The sequence below is a fragment of the Echiichthys vipera genome (genome assembly GCF_963691815.1).
Source record: "Echiichthys vipera genome assembly, chromosome: 2".
Taxonomy (NCBI): domain Eukaryota; kingdom Metazoa; phylum Chordata; class Actinopteri; order Perciformes; family Trachinidae; genus Echiichthys; species Echiichthys vipera.
The window spans coordinates 4,282,551-4,302,723 of record NC_139827.1 but is presented as its reverse complement, the minus strand read 5'-3'; the positions used below and the strand labels follow the sequence as shown (position 1 = coordinate 4,302,723).

Sequence of the window (20,173 nt, the reverse complement as noted above, 5' to 3'; positions counted from 1 at the left end):
AGCGGAGGTTGAATGGGAAAACGACGGCGTAACTCGACCTCCGGTACAGTAGGTGGCGCTCCACCAACATACAGCCGGTCTGAATACGGCTTTATTTTCCCTGTTCACCTTTGTCAAAATCACAAATGGCCGACTTTTGGACAGAATGACGACAGGAACGGGTCGTCTTGGTAGTGATGTTAGTCGCCGTGGCGAAGTCCTCCCTCGCTTTAAAGGTAAAGCGCTATTGTTGTTTTTTTCACGTTGTTTTCGACGCCGTTGCTACCTCGTTCATTCTATTTCCGGTTCAGAAGCCACTGCCGCAGAGTGGGGGAGGGGGCGTTATAACCCCCGCCGCATGCGTAGACCGGAAACCCTCTATCACTCCGGGGTAAGCTGTTTACATGCACGAATACCCTGGTGACTAAAGGAGTTCTCCAGGTCTGTTAGCCAGGGAATGAAAACTCCAATTTTACCCGGGGTACGGTGTTTACATGGTGTTTGAGAAACCGGAGTACGCCCTTAACCTGAATATAATCATGTTTTTAAAGACTGGAGAGAAACTGATAACTGATAACCCATCAAGCATCCAATGCTGGGAAGCGTGACGACCCCCTCTTGTCCGATAGCGCCCCCTGTGGACACGTACCATCAGTCATTTCCTGTCTGTCGCACCACGGCCTCTCAGGTCCATGGTAGTAGTGCATTCAAGGTTAATCAAACAGTTTAGTAATGTCACCCTTTAAGGATGATTGCGGGTAAACACGACAACAATCAGAATATCAAAACAACGTGTTAATGGTTGGCAGCATCTGAAGCGGTGAGAGGTTTTGGTGTCTGAGTGGTTCAGCAGTATCTTTGGTCAGTTTGAATTAAGGTGCAGTTTTCTCTTTCGTTTTCGTTTTTCTCTCTAAACTTTGCTTACGTTTTGATGGGGGGGGGGGGGTGGGGGTGAAGGGGAGCTGAAGAGGGTGGTGTAAAGGGGTGGATGTTAAAGCTCCGAGGACTTTTCCACAACAAACACGCTGTTGTTTCCATTCACAGCTGCTCTGGCATCAGGACTTACTGACGTTTCAGATGCCCATGCAATCTAAACGGTATGCAGTGCTTCTATAGGAGCCCGCTCAGCACACCGGCCTCTTTGTCTTCCAGGCCCGGGCTCCTCCCACTTCCTTATTTTAAACACTTCCTCTATCCTCAAATGCCCCCTCGCCGTCGCCTCACTACCGGCCCCCTGCCGACAACTACGACCATCTACAAAACAGTGCAATGTCTATTCATAGGCACACTGGGATACAAATACAGCACACAGAGGGAGAGTGGAACACTATACACTCATACAGTATGTTACAGGTCCAACACACACACACACACACGCACACACACGCGCACTCACACACACACACACACATACAGACAGAACACAGAGACGTCAGCAGCAGCTCTGGCCTGGTGGTGGTTGTGGTGCAGCCTGCAGAGGCCGAGCGGTGAAGACGGCTGCTGTTTGGAGAGCCAACAGGACCAGGACCAGGACCAGGAGCAGGAGCAGGGGTGGGTAATTTACTCCCATTTTTGTTTAGGCTACTCCTTCCTCCCCCCCTTCCTCTTCTTTCCCAGCATCTCCACCACTTCCTCTCTTTGCTCTTACTCGAATGTATGCATCGCAAGAGAGTGGAGGAGGAACTCCGTCAGGTCACGTTGCTCTGTTGGGCGGTGGTGCTGGATGGGGGGGCGTGTGGGAAGAGGAGGAGAGGGGGGGCGACGCTGGGTGAGTTTAACCCACCGCCTCATCGCCTCCCTGCGGAGGCTCTTTCCGCTGGTTCGGACCACCCGCGCTGGCCGCCAAAATCCTCTGCACAAAGTCTTTGGTCCGCCCGGCAACTAAAGGACCTGCAGTTGTCATGGAAATAAATGAGAGAGTGACGGAAAGAAAGGGATGAGACAGAAATAGCTCCTTAAAAAGATGAGGGTCGAATATTTCACGTTTCATAAAACATGCACCAGTGCAGACATCAAAATGTAAAAAACATGGTTGAAGTGATGGTAATGCGGTCTTTGTTGTTAACTGTAATAACCGAGTCTGTATTTTTGTCTCTTTTAAAAGTACTTGATGATAAACCCGTTTTTTTTTAATGTACAATTTAAGAAAAAGCTCCATATCTATTGTTATTCAAGGGATCTTTGTATCTATCACATAACGGGACAATATGTACGCATTGCTCTTGTCAGATTCAGGGCGTGGGTGCGTCCCTCACCGCTGGACTCTCGGAGGATGTCTTCCAGGCGTTGGGTCATCCCCCGCTCGTCCGTGTCCTCCTCCTCGCTGCTCTCCACGCGCAGTCGGATCACCTCCTTGATCCGCAGCAGAGCTCCCAACAGGTTCTCTGTGCAGCGGAGCACAAAACGCAAGAACGGTCATTTTTAATCTCACAACAGTAAATCATAAATCGGCTCTGCGGGACAGAAAACTGAAAATAATAATAAGAAGAATATAATTATTTATAAAACAGAGTTTACAAAGCGCTTTATCAGCGGAAGCAAATCAACAGCATGGTACCCAGAAGGCGGCGTAAAGCTGAACAAAAGCAAGACAATGTTATTGTAAAATTAAAACAGGAAGACAAAAAAAAACAACATCAGTAAATATAAATACAGTTAAAAAAAGCTTACATCTTATAAAAGCAAGTCTGTAAAACAACTTTAAGTAAGTGTCAGTCGCTCTTTACGGTCTTTGGTCACACACTCCCGCCCCGCGTTGGATTTCTCGCACGTAAAAAACATTTAAAATATAAATAAATACTTTTTCGTAGAAATCGGCTGAACTAGGAACGACCGTAGCTCTTAGGGCGCACTCCCACTGTCCCTCCGTCCCGTGCCCCGTGCTTTAGGGTCCTTGTCCCCCCTCCAGGCCCGTTTGTACTCACACTACCTGGGCCTCTGTGAATGCTTCTTGCTGCCTATAAGTCATCACGCCGTAACACGTCACACGCATTGATGACGTCATCGCAATGCGTTGGCCGCAGCTAGGCGCGTTGCGGTTGCACTCACACTGGTCAAACGAACTAGACTTTACCCGTAAAACCTGTTTGGGCACGGTATCTCAACCGCCACAAGAGGAAGTTTGTATGTTGAGTGGTCCTGACGTAAGCAACTGCCATTTTGAACTGCTAGCTCACCACCCAGCCGCTAAAAGAGTCACGTTTAACGTCGTGATGCTTCGCTCACAGACTCCTGTCACGGCGTAGAACGCACACTGCTAATCACCAGTTGTGTGGCCGTTTCGTTAGGCTCGTTTTTCCGTAGCCAGGGTAGCATGGAAGCAAAGTAGCAAGCTGATGTTAGGTAGTTAGCCTGTAATCTGCTAGTTAGCTAGCCGGCCTGCTAATTCCACCATTCTTTAATGCTACACTGGTTACAGAAAACGTAACCAATGGCAGGCGAGCATAATAGCTCTAATGGTCCCTCCCTCACTCCTGCTCCTAGGAAACTAGTTTACAACGGCAAGAAGGGGCGAACTAGCTAGCTAACTGCCAGCGGAGGGGAATAAGGCTAGGGGAACGGCCGGCTTAGCACTTCTATTGCTATTGTGAAGAGAAACAGAGAAAAGCACTTGAAGGTAGGGCTGGGTAATATAACAATAATATATTGACTTTGAGATATGAGACTAGATATTGTCTGACTGTTCTAGCGGTTATTATTATTCGCCAGCTTAGTCATTACACCCACATTACTGAGGATTATTCAAAAATCTCATAATGTAAATGTTTTGACAGTCGACCCTCCGATATCAATGTATTTGGTAAAAAGAATAAATGATTGTGATGTTTGATTTTCTCCATGTTGCACATGAGTTTAGCTGCACAGGACATTTAGTTTCTCAGAAATGAAGAACTCAAGTAAATCTGCTGCTTCACGGCATGAACGAGGATGTTTGTTTACAAGAGTAGGTAAAGTAAGAGAAAAGGAAACTTCAGAGCAGTCAGGGTGAAATAACCGTAGACAGATCAGACTGGGGCTCAGGGGAGCAGCTTCCAGGTGTGAACGTACGCTAACAAGAATCGTGAGCCCCTTTCTGGGGTTTTGGCACCCTCCCTCAGTGAGGTCATGTGACCTGACGGCGGCGTGACACCCCTCCTGTCGCCATGACACCCCTCCTGTCAGCATCCTATGGATCAGACTCCTCTTTTGTCCAACATTCGTGTCAGCGGGGGAGTGTGTGTGGGCGGGCGAAGGGCTACAGTGGGTCTGATCGTTCCTTTTTTTTAATTCCTCGAGTCACACACACACACATGCACACGCGCACACACACGCACAAGCGCACACGCACGCACTAACTGAAGTCAGGAGGCTTCCCCGCACACACTGGAGCGACTCCAAAGTCCTGCTTGTTTGAAGTTTCCTGGTGAATATGCTGCTCGGCATGTGGAGCATGTTTTGTATAGATGCAAATTACAGTGATAGAGGGAGGGAGGGAGGGAGGGAGAGAGGGAGAGAGAGAGAGAGAGAGAGAGAGGGAGGAAAGAGTCACAGGAGGGAGAGAGGAAGTGAAGGGATGTGTGAGGTTAAAGCCCTGCGTGTGTTTTGGCTTCCTGCCAGTGGCACAACATTTTTTTGCGGGAGCCGTCGCAACGAAGCGGCGTCCACGATCAGGAATGACTGGAATGTTAAAAAACGGGGCGGAAAAAAAAAAGAGGACAAAGGAAGTTGGATGAAGGTTGGGGTTGAATTCAAAGAGGTCGAAGCAAAAAAGACCAGAGGGAGGAGGAAGAGGAGGAGGAGGAAGAGGAGGAGGAGGAGGAGGAGGAGGAGGAGGAGGAGGAGGAGGAGGAGGGAGACGAGTAGGAGGAGGAGGGTGAAGGTGGAGGAGGAGGAAAACAAGGAAGAGGAGAAGGAAAGTGGAGGATGGAGGACGAAGGAGGAAGAAGAGGAGGTGGAAGATGACAAGGAGAAGGAGGGAGAGAAAAGGAGGAGAAGTTTGAGGAGGGTGGAGGAAGATGACAAGGAGGAGGAAGACGAGAAGGGAGACAAGCTCACTCATCTTCAACCGCTTATTCGGGGTTGGGTCGTGGGAGGGAGACAAGGTGGTGGAGGTAAAGGAGGAGGGAGGAGAAAGGAGGATGAGGAGGAGGGAGACGAGCAGGAGGAGGGAAACAAGGAAGAGGAAGAAGGAGGAGGAGGAAGGAGCAAGAAGAGGAAAAAGATGACAAGGAGGAGGAAGACAAAGAGGAGTAAGAAGACGGAGGGAGACGAGGAGACAAAAAAAAGAAAAAGAGGTGGAGTAGGAGGATGGAGGGAGACGAGGAGGACGAGGAAGGTGAAGGGAGACTAGGAGGATGAAGAGGAGTTGGAGAAGGGGAGGAAGGTGGAAGGAGACAAGGAGGAGGAGGGGGAGGAATGTGGAGGGAGAAGAGGAGGATGAGGAGGAGGATGAGGAGGAGGACGAGGGGGAGGATGAGGAGGAGGACGAGGGGGAGGAAGGTGGAGGGAGACGAGGAGGATGAAGAGGAGGGGGAGAAGGGGGAGGAAGGAGGAGGGAGACGAGGAGGGAGGACGGAGGAGGATGAGGAGGATGAGGAGGAGGACGAGGGGGAGGAAGGTGGAGGCAGACGAGGAGGACGGAGGATGATGAGGAGGAGGAGGAAAAAGATGACAAGGAGGAGGAAGACAAAGAGAAGGAGTAGAAGGGTGGAGGGAGACAAGGATGAGGAGGAGGAAGAAGACAAAGAAAAGGAGGAGAAAGAAAAAGAAACAGAGGAGGAGGAGAAAGAAAAGGAGGAGTAGGAGGAGGAGCGTGCTGACACATTGGGAGGTGTCGATTATCATCACAGGATTCTTTAAAGCGAACGTGTTCAGAGGCCTTGAAGACGCGGCTCCTCTCTCATTTAGACATCATATTGTTATTAGATGATTATATTATTATATTATTATATTTAAAGATGTTTTACATTTCATTAAACTCTGACGCAGCTGTGAGCCGTGTGTGTGAGGTGCGTGTGTTTGATGGGAACCCTCCACGACTGTAACTGCTGCTGTGCCTCAAATCACTTCAATCGATGGTGAACTTTGTTTCCTTCAGCAGAAAAATCCATGAACATTTTCACACAAACTCTTTTCTATAATGTCCAATAAATGACGTTTGTAATGGTCCCGTTTCCACGGCCGCACACGACGGCCTTCCTAGATTTTAGACAAATTCTGGATGCTCTGTTTCTTCACTACAACGTATTTGATCTTAGTTAAAAATAAATGATACCAAAATAACTATTATTTTAATATACTGATTATATCCTTAGTAGTTTTCAGTCCCTTGTGGCCGTGAACTATAGCATGTTAATCTAATCTATTTTGGTGTCATTTATTTGTATTTATTATTTTAATGTATTTCATATATTCTTAGATTAATATGTTGTAGTTCACAGCCATAATTTACTGAAAATGCTGCTTTATTTTGGTGTAATTTATTTATTATTTTAATATTAATTATAGTAGTTTTCAGTAGGTTGTGGAAGTGCACAACTGTACAACATAGTGGATTTTATTTATTTCCATCTACAGAAAGAACAACGTGATCCTTCAGCTGGAGGTAAAACGTGAGAGTCATTCAAGTTGGATGTGTGTGTGTGTGTGTGTGTGTGTGCATGCATGTGCGTGTGTGTGTATGTATGCGTATCTGTGTATGTCTGTATGTGTGTGTGTGTGTGTGTGCGTGCGTGCGTATGCGTGTGTGTGTCATGCTTGTTCATGTGTGTGTGTGTGTCTGTGTGTGCGTATGGGTGTGTGTATGTATGCGTTTGCATGCAGGTGCGTCTGGTGTGTGTATGCGCGTGCGTGTGTGTGTGTGTGTATGTATGCGCGTGCGTGCGCGTGTATGTATGCATGTGCGTGCGTGCAGGTGTGTATGTATGTATGTGTGTGTGTGTGTATGTGTGTGTGTGTGTGTGTGTCTGTGTGCTTGCATGTATGTAGGTGTGTGTGTGCATGTGCGCGTGTGCGTGCATGCGTTTGTGTGCATGTGTGTGTGTGTGCGTGCGTGCGTGCACGTGTGTAACTGCAGTACTGACCATACTCCTGGTTGAGTCCCCACAGCTTGATCTTGTTGGCTTCGTGCTGGGCCTTCTTCTTCAGCCGGCAGGCCCTGGAAACAGAGGAGAGAGGGAGAGGGAGAGGGAGAGGGAGAGGGAGAGGGAGAGGGAGAGAGGGAGAGAGAGAGAGCACGGTCATCCTCTGGAACAGGAGACTCTGCTCTAGTATTCCCGTCCTCCACGTGCTCCTCCTGTTACTGTGTCTGCTCGGTTCACACCGCGAGCAGCTGGAGAGCAACGAGCGCAGGATTTATTTCCCAAAAACTGTGAGGGGGAGGTTTGACTGGAAACCTCCCTCATCGTCCCTCCTGCGCTCTGCTCTGCTCCCGTTTCATAACGGGACACGGCCGGTTTGGTTTCAGAGTATTTGGTGTTGGGATAAAAAAAAGAAATAATAAAAAAAAAGGCAGCAGAAGAGAGAGAATCAATGCATGTTAAATATTCATGCCTCCCACAGGGACTATTCTCTGCAGACAGCTTCTCTTCTCTCGCAGCTGTGAGTCGACTAAACGAAGCTTAAGGAATCAAACACGCGCAGGCCGGCAATGGTTAGTGTCGGACAGAACGCTCCCTCTGTGTTTCGCTGTACGTTGAATGATTTTTTTTCTACTGTAAAATTCCCAATTTCTCCCAAAAGTCCGGGTTGGAGGAGGCGAACGACTACACAACAACAACAACAACAACAACAACAGACCCTTCGCTAAGTCCTGCTCGCCACCATGGAGCGTTTCAATAAACAGGGTTCGTGCACCTTTTCCAAGGTCATAGTCCATGTTGGTTCAGGGAGGAGGCGAACGACTACACAACAACAACTGACCCTTCGCTAAGTCCCGCTCGCCACCACGGTTACTGTTGTGAGGCCTGTCGAGCTTTGGCACGCAGCGTTTCATAAACAGGGTTCGTGCACCTTTTCCAAGGTCACATTCAAGCACTTTTCAAGCACTTTCAAGGTCCATTTTCAAGGTTTCCAGCACCTTACAGCTGTGGTAAATTACACATTTCTACAAACACGTATACACGCACTATAAACAACTTAAATTGTGTTTCGTAACCAGACGGAAATAAATTCAGTTCGATTTCTGTTCTAGAGCGAAAAGAAATGTGGTTCAATTTCAACCATTTTATCCAAAATTCAAGCACTTTTCAAGCATTTAAAGGTGCATTTTCATGCTTTTCCAGCACCTTACAGAACATTCATTCATTCATTCATCTTCAACCGCTTGTCTCTGTCGGGGTCGTGGGGAGGCTGGAGCCGATCCCAGCTGTCATCGGGCGTGAGGCGGGGTCCACCCTGGACAGGACGCCAGTCTATCACAGGGCACATAGAGACGCACAGAGACAGACAACCATTCACACCTACGGGTGATTTAGAGTCATCAATGAACCCAACACCTGCACGTCTTTGGACTGTGGGAGGAAACCGGAGAACCCGGAGAAAACCCACGCAGACACGGGGACAACATGCAAACTCCACACAGGTTCGAACCAGGAACCCTCTTGCTGTGAGGAAACAGTGCTAACCACCACACCACTATGTCGCCGTACACAGAACAACCTTCAGTAAACTTGTTATTGCACTTGTTCATCACATTAAATTAGATGTTATTGTTCTATAAACAACCAACACGATGTGTGGAGACGGCTTTCTGCAGAACGACGACGAATGAAAGGGAAACTAACTCCACAGAAATCTAATCACCAACTATTCTGATCATCTCAGATACTTTTCCTGATCCTCTGAGCTTCTCTCCTCTCTGTTTGTATCATTCATGTCTCATCAACGCATGTTACTAATTCAACTTCTTCCCCGGAGTTGTTTGTGCTTTGTCGTCTCTCAGGTCTCTGCTGATGGTGGTGGTGCCTGCTGCCGTGGTCCTGTGTGCAGGTCTCTGCTGATGGTGGTGGTGCCTGCTGCCGTGGTCCTGCATGACGCTTCCTGCTGCTGTTATAATCTATCACCTTAGCTGTGCTTGTTTCTACTATTCTGCCGTATTAATAAGTCATATTCACATCACTATAGATGTTATTATAGTTACTGGAAGTGTGTCTCTCTCTCTCCATCTGTTCGTCTTTTCTCTCTCTCTCCTTTTCTTCCTCTCTCCGGTGCAGACAGATGTGCGTCCTCCACAGAGCTGGGTCTGTCTGACGTTCCTGTCTGTTATAGTGAAGGTTTTCAACGCCACCGTACTCTACGGGGGAATTGTTGGGTCTCTGTAAATCCTAAATAAGTCATAGAGTGTGGTCTTTACCTACTCTGTAAAGTGTCCTGAGATCACTTTGGTTATGATTTGACACTATAAATAAAATTGAATTGAATTGAATCATCTGTTCGTCATCAAAAGGGATTTTTCATGCAAAAACGTCAGAAAATGTCGTTCTCAGTCTCTCAAACATGAAGATCTTCTTTTCCCCCTGTTATATCGTATATGCTATCACCATATTCAAGCACTTTGAGAGACCTTGAAAACACCACACTAAACTCAAGTGCTTTCAAGGATTTAAAGCACCTGGAAGAACCCTGAACTGTGTTCTTGTACAGTAGCAATAAATCGTTTTATTCGAAACTAACTCCTTAACCCCGCTGCTTTCAAGCTGCCTTTGAAAAGCTGTTGGACTCGCAGGTTTCTTATGCACACTGTTCATTTGCTCTGTAAGCTTCACAGGCCTCCCGTGCTTAGTTACGGTTGCTAACGTAGGATTAGACAGTGGTCGTTCTAGGGAGGGGCTTAGCGGAGGGTCAATTAGCTGCTGCTAATCACCGACAGAGTACAGAGGATGTCCCAGCAAGTGATTTTTTTATAATGCAAATGTGTTTTTCTACCTCCCTACAAGACCTTAAACACACCATCTAGAGTTCAGTGGGGGAAAAAAAAGTCACCGCTCTCAATGCAGAGCCTAAAAACAGCCCCGGAGAAGACGTGCTGCTCGCTGTAATGGCTCGCCTACGGCTGCAGATTGATTTAATTGCCGTGCTGAATGAGAAGAAACCGGTGGCGGCCTGGAAAGAAGGAGAAGCATATTCACCAAATTAGAAGCTTCTGGTGCTCGAAGGAAGAACAAAAAGAGGAGAAAAGGGCCTCTGTGTTTTGTCTTTCAGAGCCACGGAGGTGTATCTAAACCTGAGGCCCTAACCCTGGCATCCGATCACATGATGAGAGGCAACAAAGCGCGTCCGGAGGGTCTGGAGGGAAAGGATGACTCAGAGGACTCAGCAGCCCGTGTCACTGTGATGCGGATGACGTTTTGCACCTGGAAGTTATAAAACCGGCTGTTCAGCACTTGTGAAAGTGTTTTAAAAAGGTTAGGGACTGACAAAGGTAACAAACTAACCAAGGGATCAAGGCCGCGGTGTCGACTCCCGTGTTCTGTCTTTGTCGATGGAGACAGGCGTCGTTCATTGTGTTTATCCGATAGCTTTTGAAGGGATACTGCACGTTTGCGTTAAGCTTTGTATGGTTGGAAACCCAATAATATTTTTGAGTGGTTGTGCATCCTTCCCCTGAGACGGGAGAGAGCCATATCTTTCTCTCACACTTCAGAATGACAGCACCTGAAGTGTGAGAGAGACGGGCTCTGCTAAAACTAAAAGCGCTAGCTCCCGATTTTTCAAACCCGCCTATAGGGGGTGAAACCCACTCACACTTCAGACCTATCACAGATCAGTGGGCGGGACTTCACTTGGTGGGTGGGCCGCAACCATAGACTGTATAAAAAAATGGACATAGCATACCCGTTCTGTTCTCTCAACTCCCATCTTGTCAGACTTCGCGTCATTTCCTCTGACCAAAAAAGGCATGTATGTGACTTTCTCTGCCTTGAAGGCACCAAATTAGAAATGTATGCATATATGGTCCACTTTTCAACACACCTTGATGTTCCCACTGGTGAAGTATGCCTTTAAACCCTTTGGAGGCACCTTCGATGGACCGATGCTTACAGTTTCCACCACACGTGGATCACATTTATATGAATCTCCTCACGTATCTGCGGTACGGTCAGCGTCCAAGGGTCAGGACGCGGTGATCCTTCCACCGCTAACTGCGTTTGTTGGAGCGCACGGCCGAGCTGGAGACACCTCGGCTGAGGACAGAGGGAGACTGGAAGCGGTTGGGATGACCCCGCCGCTAACTCTGACCCGCCACAAGAACGGCGGCAAAATGAATCTCTACGGATGAAATTCCTGCATATTAAGTGAAAAACATGAACTGGATTGCAGCACGAGTTGAGAAACACAGTGACTGTTTGCAATGTTTGCAACGTTACCCCTCGCGCGCTGTGTTTGTGTTGTGTTTGGAATAATATTCCCACAGTCCCTCTCTTCTTTAAACTGCCTGTAATAATGTTCTTTCCTCCAAATTCCCTCCCTCCCTCCTCCGTCGCACTCTCCGTGACCCTCCTCGTCTAACTCCTCGTCTGCCTCCTCAATCCTGCCCTGATTTCCTTCTATTCAGCCTTTCATCCTTCCTCCCTCCGTCGCAACTCCTCTGTTGTTTTCCTCCCCATCCATCTTTCGTTTATTCCGTCCTGCCCATGTCGGCAATGCGACTGAAAAATACACTCGTGACCTACATTTTCAAATCATTTGTGTTGTGCATCTCGTCCTCAGGGGGCGCGTTTCACATGTCTTTAAGTGCAGTGGCGGTTTCCTCAAAGGTCGTCTACGGGGGAAGAGTTGAAATCAGATGCTTCAGTCAAATCAACTCTTTAAGGGTGAGATTTCTGCTCATTTTCAGGTTCACACTTGTATTCAGTGTTTCTACCAGAACACGTCGACACGCTTTAATGTTGAAAAGCTGCCTCCTCACAAAAAAAGCCCAGTCTGCTCCGATTGGTCAGCGTTTCCTGGTCTCTTTAAGATATTTTAACCTTACGTTCAACTATGGACATCTGGGGCGGCCGGTGGAGAAGCAGTTAGAGCGGTCGCCCCGTGTAAAGAGGCTAAAGAGGCAGCAGCCGCAGGTTCGACTCTGACCTAGGGTCCTGATGCTGCATGTCTCCCCCTCTCTCTCTCTCTCTCTCTCACACCCTGTTTCCTGTCTGTCCTTTATAATAAAGACTTGAAAAACTGCCAAAAAACAATCTAAAATAAATAAAAATGAACATCTGACATTGTAAAATGATATGAGAGAAAACACATTATAGGATAATGCGTCTCCTTTCAAATTCCACTATGATTACATGTTTCTTTCAATGCATTCCTCTCTCTGCGGATCCTCCAGAAACAGTATCAGGGGGTCAAATACTTAAATGCGCCACATATTTGAAAAACAATCTCGAAGGCTAAAGACTGCGGATACCGAGCCGAAGAGGCCTGCAGGATTCTCTCTGATATCTTTTTTTTTCTGCAAACAATTTACAAAACACTGAGAACCAAACTGAGAGGCCCACTCATGCCTGATAAATCGATACGGAAAAACGTCTCCGGGGCTCTGACTTGGTGCTGGAGATGTAGGAGGGCAGTAAGTGGAGTCTGGTACCTCGAGGCCAGCTTGTTCTTCTCTTTGCGGGACCGGGCTCGGGCCACGGCGGGCAGGTCGTTGACGGGGCCCATGCCGTCGATGGCGGCGTTGAGCTTCTGCAGCTGCTCCCCGATGTTGTGGAGCTTCTGGGGGTTCGGTGTCAGGTCGCTGGCGTCCGTCTTGCGAGCTTTGCGGCGCCCTTTCTTGCCTGGACAAAGGACAATAGAATGAATTCAATACCTGCCTGTAAAAGCCTTTAAATGTCTTTCGACACCCGTAAACCCCCCAGTGTGCCCCTGAAGCCAAATGTATGCAGCCAGATCAACCTCCACATGATCCCAAATCATGCAGCTACAAAAATCTCAGTAGCTGCGTTTACATGAACCCTAATACTACACTAATAATCAGAAAAAAACATATATTCTTCCTGCACATTGAAAATATAACACAAATCATGAGTTTTCAAACTAAAATGGACTCAGCAGTGTTTCCAAATGTCTCAGAGACGCAGGAGTAGTGTGGACGCTTGGTATGAATGTAGCAAAAAAAGGGGGGACTGTGGTTCAGTGGAAGAGTGGCTCGTCCTCCAAATGAGAGATCAGCCGTTCGATCCCCAGCTCCCCCGGTCCACATGTAGGAGTGTCCTTGTCTTGCCCAAGGACACTTCGACATGTGACCTAACCCCGAATTGCTACTCGTTCTGCACATGGGTGTGTTAATGTGGTGCGTATGTATAAATATTATTTAATTAAAAAGGTAGTTGAGTGGATGTAGACTTTATTTAGCGTCCATGTAAACGGTTCAAGTGTAATTCTGGCGAAAAATCATCATGTAACAACTATAAATAGAGAAAAAACAAAGCACCAATGGGCTCCTTCCTTTGGGATTGGCTTTGGTAATCGACTTGAATGGACTTTACTATGAGAGGAGCAGGTACCTGGGCCAGTAGGTAAGTCTTTAAAACACTCTTTTAATAAACTCTGGGTTCACTAACTACGTTGTTGGTGCTTTGTTTTATGTGTAGGGACTCTTCTCATGCTGCTGCAGAGGTTTGCTGTTATTCTGAGCAGTATTAGTGGTTAAAAAAGACGTTTTAATGCCTTCACCGTGCTACCCCGAGCTAATCAGTGTTAGCCACGTCCGGCTGTTAGCGACTCCCGGATTTCTCCGTTTCTAGCTCATACATGGAAAAAACTACCTTGATCGCTTATTTGATGTATGTAAGTGACTTACACTTGAACTGGACGCTAAATAAAGTCTACATCCACTCAACTACCTTTTTAATTATATAATAATTATACATATAAATATCTTTATGCTACATTTATACCAAGCGTCCACACTACTACAGCATTTCTGAGACATTAGGAAACACTGCTGAGTCCATTTTAGTTTGAAAACTCATGATATGTGTTATATTTTACATGTGCAGGAAGAATATATGTTTTTTTCTGCTTATTAGTATTAGTGGAAATATGTGTATGTTTATGTTGATGCGGTAGATTGTGATGTTATTGCGTTTGCGCGTTAACAGACTGCATCGTATCGGATTCTTCTGAAGAACAAAGGCTGAAAGAAACTGCTGCAGAGCCGCTGGTGTGTGCGTCTGATGCAAGATTCGAGTATCAGGGCAATGTTGAAAAATTCAGATTTTGACATAAAAGTTGTATGTAGGGCACATGCCTGAGGGTCCTGATTCCGACTGGTGTCACATGAGAGGAAAGAAAATGGGACACTTTGAGCCGCAGTGTGTGAATATCATTTGAATGACTTCTGCTGCACACAAAAGCCTCTCGTTCCCGTGGATCTTTACACTTTTGATCTCCGGCTCCATCTCTCTGTGATCAAAGCTGCAACTAGACTCATCCATCCGTTATCTTTCTGATTAATCGCTGCATCAGAACGCTGACTTACTCTGTCCGACCGAGGCGGGTACATTTGTCTCTCTCTACCATAATCAAAATGCTCTTGTTCATTGATTGATTGATTGATTGAGCACCGTGATTGCGGCATTCTCACCCTCTCGGCGGTACAGTGTGCTGGGTAGAGTGCTGGAGCTCCAGGACAGGGACCAGTGGACGTCTCCGCCCAGTTTCTTCTTCGTGGCCGACTCTCGGGCGCGTCGGTACTCCCAGAAACACCGACGCTTCGACGGGCGCTCGCCCGGCTGCCTCACTGGCTCGGCCTCCACCTCTGAGGGGAAACACACGCAAACATAATTTTCAATTTGTGCAATAAAGACAGCAAACAACCAACCCAGGGAAAACGGCTTAAAGTATAATTTCTAAAACACAACTTGGTATGCAATTGTTTTTTTGTTCAATTTAACCTTTATTTATACAAGTAATCTTAAAACACCAGGGCTCATTTTTAAAGTTGCAGCTGGCAAGCCTGACAGATCAAGTTGACTCATTCCGATTTTGAATGTTTACGACTCTCACGCCCCTCCCCACTACCACAGAGCTCCACCCCTCCCTCCCATCGAGTGCTCGTAAGTGCGTGTGCACCAGATTCCTGTTAACACGCCCGTCTCTTCTCTTATCAATAAACAGCATAGAGTACACGCTACACAGAGGTAGGCTAGCTAACTTACTCATAGATAGCAACTGCTAACGTCATGTAGTACATGCCTAGCTTAAGGCGTGTGCCTGTGATATTGTAACATGCACGAGGGGGGAGGGGGGGGATCTGTGGCGTGTGCACGAACTGTGCCCGACAGTCAGCTCTGCACTGAGTGGACAGGATGATACGGGCGCAAACAAAGAGCTCTAGATGAACGTCGAGCCGCGCTTTTCTTTCTAAGACTGGAGGATTTATGTTGTTCTACTGGAGCAGAGTGTTGGTTTCAGTGAATATGATCCAACAAATGTTGCCGACTGCGACTTTAAGAGAGAGGGAGGGTGTTATTTAAGATTCTCCGCTTAAATTTAAAACTGTACAAAACTTTCAAGCCCAACTTAAACTGCTTTTGCCTAATAAGACAATACACACCTCTTAAGGCAGCACGACAATTTATGCACGCCACGATATTTTCCCTGTTGTCATATTGTAAAACCGTTTGGGGCCCAGCCAACCAAAACAACAATGACACAGAGCAGGCACTTAAAGTAATGGATCAGAAGTCTGTCAGATGGCAACATTGGCAAATTCTCAAGAAACATAATTTACTGGGTTTTGAAAGCTTTGGAGGCTTCTCATTGTTATAAACTTATTTTGAAGTATGTGAACAACCTTGCTCCAGAAATACGACAAGCTGAAACTGTAGAACAACTTTCAGACCATCATCGTTCACAGCGTTGGGCACCAAACACGAATACATTACGACCAGACATCACAACACCGACAGAGCTCAAGGTTTTTAACACACAAGTAAAACAATGGTTGGAACTGAAACACACCTGTGAACGCTGGAAACACAGGGCAAGTGCACACGCATACACACATTACTTGTCCTTGTTTTTGTCATCATTTGTTCTGTAGTTGATGTTCCGCACGCGTGTGTCGTGTTTAACTTTGCTTGTGTAACTTTTAGTAAAGGCCTAACCGGGGACAGGGGTTGCAAATGAAGTCTCCACTAGAAACCTTTATGCGTGGCAGCTGTTTTATATTTTAGATGAAACGATGCATTTGTCCCTGCTCAATAAACTTCTAAACTAAACAAAAACAACAGCAGACAACAGCAATATGACACAGACAGGACATTCATGCAAAGACAAAGAGCGATGAGTGCTAAACAAGACTGAAGGTCTACAAATGTGCCAACCGCCCCGCGACTGTCAAAGTTATTTTATGGATAAAAAACAAACAAACTTTGCCGTTCTTTCATCGTTACAGTGGGTCAAAAATGTGAAACCCGTAACACCCGTTCAAAATAGGATTTCCGGGTCCAAGCGCTCTGTTGAAACAAAACAGACAACAACAGCCGACCACGTAGATGTCTTTTTTATCCACAACAAAAGAGGTAAAATGATAATTACGTTGTTTTTTATAAACTCAGATCTGTTCACGGCCCTGCGGCGTTGGAGAAATACGAGGCTCGGACCCGGAAATCCTATTTTGAAAGGGCGTTATTGCCCAGCCCTTAATGATAACACCTGACTTGGTAAGACCTTCGCGAGAGAAGATCGCCCCCATACGTTGTATTTAAGAAATAGATCATACAGTCTTTTTTTCCTTGACAGGAAACCGCTCGCTCGCTCGCTTGGTGAAAATCGCTCGCTTCTTGAATCTGCTAAACGCACCGGGCATTCAAAAGGCACGAGAGACGACACTCTGATTGGTTTCATTCATGTTACGCCCAAAAAACACACCCACGATTAAAGCTATGGTCTACGATTTGGTATATTGGTCAGAGGCCAACCGGTCCCCGAAAGGCTCCCATTGGCTTGTACCCTCCATCCAATCCCCTCGTCTCCCCTCGTCATCCCGCCTCGTCCCCTCCCGCTCCCCCTCCCTCTCTGTAAACGCTGACCGGCTAGTGATTAGCTTAGCAGCTCAGCTACCGGAGCTTCAAACTCTAAGATCACTGTCAGTTTACGGTCAACACTCCCGCCTCTAAATGATCAGTGATCATCATCCTTTGAGTAACAATGAATGCCTGTAACAAGTTTCATGGCAACCAGTCGCACAGGCGCTGAGATGTTTCCCCTCAGGCTCACCAGAGCAACATCAGCTCCAGTCTGGATCCAGTCCTCTAAAGATTTTACTGTCAGCAGTTCACTAAAGTTCCTCTTTGGCTCTGTTTGTCTCTTCATGTCTGATTTTATCCCCCGTTTTTGATTTCACTGTGAAACACGCTGCACTGAATTACAATTAACTCTGTTTATAAGTGACAGAAGTGCTGATCTGTGATAACACATTTTCGAGATAGCTCCCTCCCGGAGCTTCTGCCTGGCGCAGCTGTCGGGGCGCAGTGCAGCTGCATCGCCGCTTCCAGACACAGGCAGTTGTCATTTTCGCGCCCCACATTGTGTCGGTAGCAAATGTGCTCGCACCCAATTGGCGCGCCCGTGGGTGTGTTGGTCTAAAAATGAGGTGTGGTCACGCCGCTGTGCCATTCAGCAACAAAACACCTGCTACTGTGTTTTCCTGCTATTTTAAAAAGGGAGCATTGTTCGGATAGTAAAACGCGTGATGCGGCGTGCAGTTATATCCACAGCCCCGTGGTTAATTGATAGTGGACGGGTGAAATAATACATCATTAATGAGGAAATATGAATTACAAAATGTGAACAGAAGGTGTGTTTCTATTAGGGTAAAATGTGGCCGCTCACAAAGTTTCAGGGCACGTCTTCTCAAATGGCCGTTCACTCACCGTGTTTCCATCACACAAAAGGCCCCAGAGGGCTTTAGGAGACTCCAAGGTGACATACCACTCAGAATGGGGTTCAAACATCAAGTGATCGGTGATACAACGGTGCGCCGCTCTTTCTCCAAGTAAAAAATACAGAATAGTTGCAGTTCAACATCATGTACAGGTAACATGAAAGAAAACACTCCACCTTAAAAATGCCAGGCGCTGTTTAAGTGTGTGTTGACAGACAGGCTGTAACCCTGCTTGCAGTACGGTGTTTGGGGTGTGTGTGTGTGCGTGTGCGTGCGTGTGCGTGTGTGTGTGTGTGTGTGTGTGTGTGTGTGTGTGTGTGTGTGTGTGTGTGTGTGAAAATGGAAGAGAGAGCATGCAGCAAAGGGCCACAGGTCAGAATCCAACCCGACCGCTGCAGCTCTCAGTTTAACAAGCTCGTGCAAAGATGTGCACAGATCATTTTCTGCTCTGCGTTCGACCACACCACTGGATAAAAGCGTCCACTCTACTTTGCTGTGTTGTTGTGGCGTCAAGTACTACCACACGTCACATCCCGCTGAGAGCTGCATCCGATCAGCAACCGGGCTTCTCTCAGGGGAGAAAAAGGCCCTTCTCTGCCAGCACTCAAGTGCAAAAAAGGGGCGTTTCAGTGAGATAGACCCGCCTTAATCCGGGTATTCAATGGAAACGCACCAAGAGACAAACACGATTACGCATGAGAACCAGTAACTTTTTTACTGTGCGCATGGAAACGTTTGCAATTACTGAAAGCAGCCTGAGAAAACACTCATACGTCAACACATCATTTAACAGGGGGAGTGTGAAGAATCCATTCGGTCGGGTGGCTGGTAGGTGATTTTCACGCTCAAGTGGATTTGGATGAATTCAGAGCCAATTAGCACATAATGCTCGTTACAGACACGGACGTGCAGCAGCCCTCCTCCTCGGTTAAATAGGTTATCTGCACACAACCGGGAGCGAGTTCTCAGCCTCGCCAAGTCTCCAGGCAGATCATTACAGTTTGCTCGTATACGGTGAAACAGAGATGTTGCTAGGACAGAGGATTGGGAGACGACGGAGAGTCCTCAACGGAAAACCGCTCGCTTCTCGAAGGTGCTAAAGGCCCTGTTCAAATGCACCTGGCATTCAAAAGGAACGAGAGACGACACTCTGATTGGTTTCATTCATGTTACGCCCAAAACTCACCCACGATTAAAGCTATGGTCTACGATTTGGTGCATCGGTCATTATAATTAACATCGTTTATACGGCGATTATGGTCCTTTAGTCAGATCTACACAATGCAACTAGCAAAAAGAAACAAAAAAAATCCATTCAGTCTATCAGAAATTAACCAAAGAGAGGCAACCGGTCCAAAAGGCTCCCATTGGCTCCTACCCTCCATCCAATCCCCTCGTCTCACTTGCTCCTCGTCCCCTTCCCCTCCCACTTCCCCTTCCTCTCTGTAAACTCTGAGCGGCTAGTGATTAGCTTTGCAGCTCAGCTACCAGAGCTTCTGTTAGCATGGAGAAGGAAAAGACCGATACCAGCAAGTGGCCTCTGCTCGCCCCAACGGTGAAGGTTGGAAGAAAACGTAAGTCGACCGAGGAAAAGGCAGAAATGTGACCTACATAGGAACCAAAGAAGAGTCGACATCGGGGATTCCTTTGAGCGGTGGAGAAGGCTACGCCAGGATTTGGGACTGAAAACAAATGCTGAGACAGCAGACTTTGTTGTTGAACAGGTCATTTTTGCGTTTTATTGTGGTAGATGTTTAATAGCCTCCATTAGTCTGCGCCAATACTGGCTTCTGACTGTGACCGTCCCCGTTCTGATAAACGGCTTCGGATCACATGTTAGCAAACGTTAGCCATGTGTTTTTAGCCGGTCGGCTTCTTGCTCTGCGAGACGGGGCGTGTCGTTAGGAAGCGAGGGAGAGAGATACGAGCTCAGGGGGAGGATCGTGGACCACTGAGGGCAGGGGTTTGGTTGTGTGTGTGTGTGTGTGTGTTTGGGGATGGGGGGGGCTTTTTTTCAAATCTGTCTCAGCGGCTCAACTGATTTTCAGAATGTAGACCAGAGCTTTAATGAGGAGACTAAACACAACCCCTTTGCCTCTTGTGCCTTTCTTTGCGCCCACATCATACGCCGTCTAACGAGTCAAAGTGGAGCAGGCCACGCCCTAATTGCGTTCATTTTAGACCATGCACCATAGATGTTTTAAAGAGGGCCAGGAGTTTCTGCAATCGTTTTGATTTCAACACCGTAAATACAGTCCAACACAGAAATGTTTTCATAGCCATATTTTTGGGCTGTATCTGCCAATATTTAATATCTAAAAACAGTTC

General features: G+C 47.1%; 1 protein-coding gene across 4 annotated transcripts in view; it reads right to left on the bottom strand.

The window, feature by feature from the left end:
* LOC310955735 (uncharacterized protein) overlaps window positions 1–20,173 on the bottom strand; it is a 39,094-nt gene continuing 18,921 nt past the window's right edge. For all 4 annotated transcript variants that reach the window (XM_083925742.1, XM_083925743.1, XM_083925745.1 and 1 more), the window contains exons 6-10: window positions 14,540–14,713; window positions 12,539–12,728; window positions 7,041–7,114; window positions 2,235–2,363; window positions 1–1,869 (exon numbers count right to left, since the gene is read on the bottom strand). In XM_083925742.1, the coding sequence (XP_083781868.1) occupies window positions 1,754–1,869; window positions 2,235–2,363; window positions 7,041–7,114; window positions 12,539–12,728; window positions 14,540–14,713 (683 nt within the window). In that variant the 3' untranslated portion in view covers window positions 1–1,753. The remainder of the gene's footprint in view (window positions 1,870–2,234; window positions 2,364–7,040; window positions 7,115–12,538; window positions 12,729–14,539; window positions 14,714–20,173) is intronic.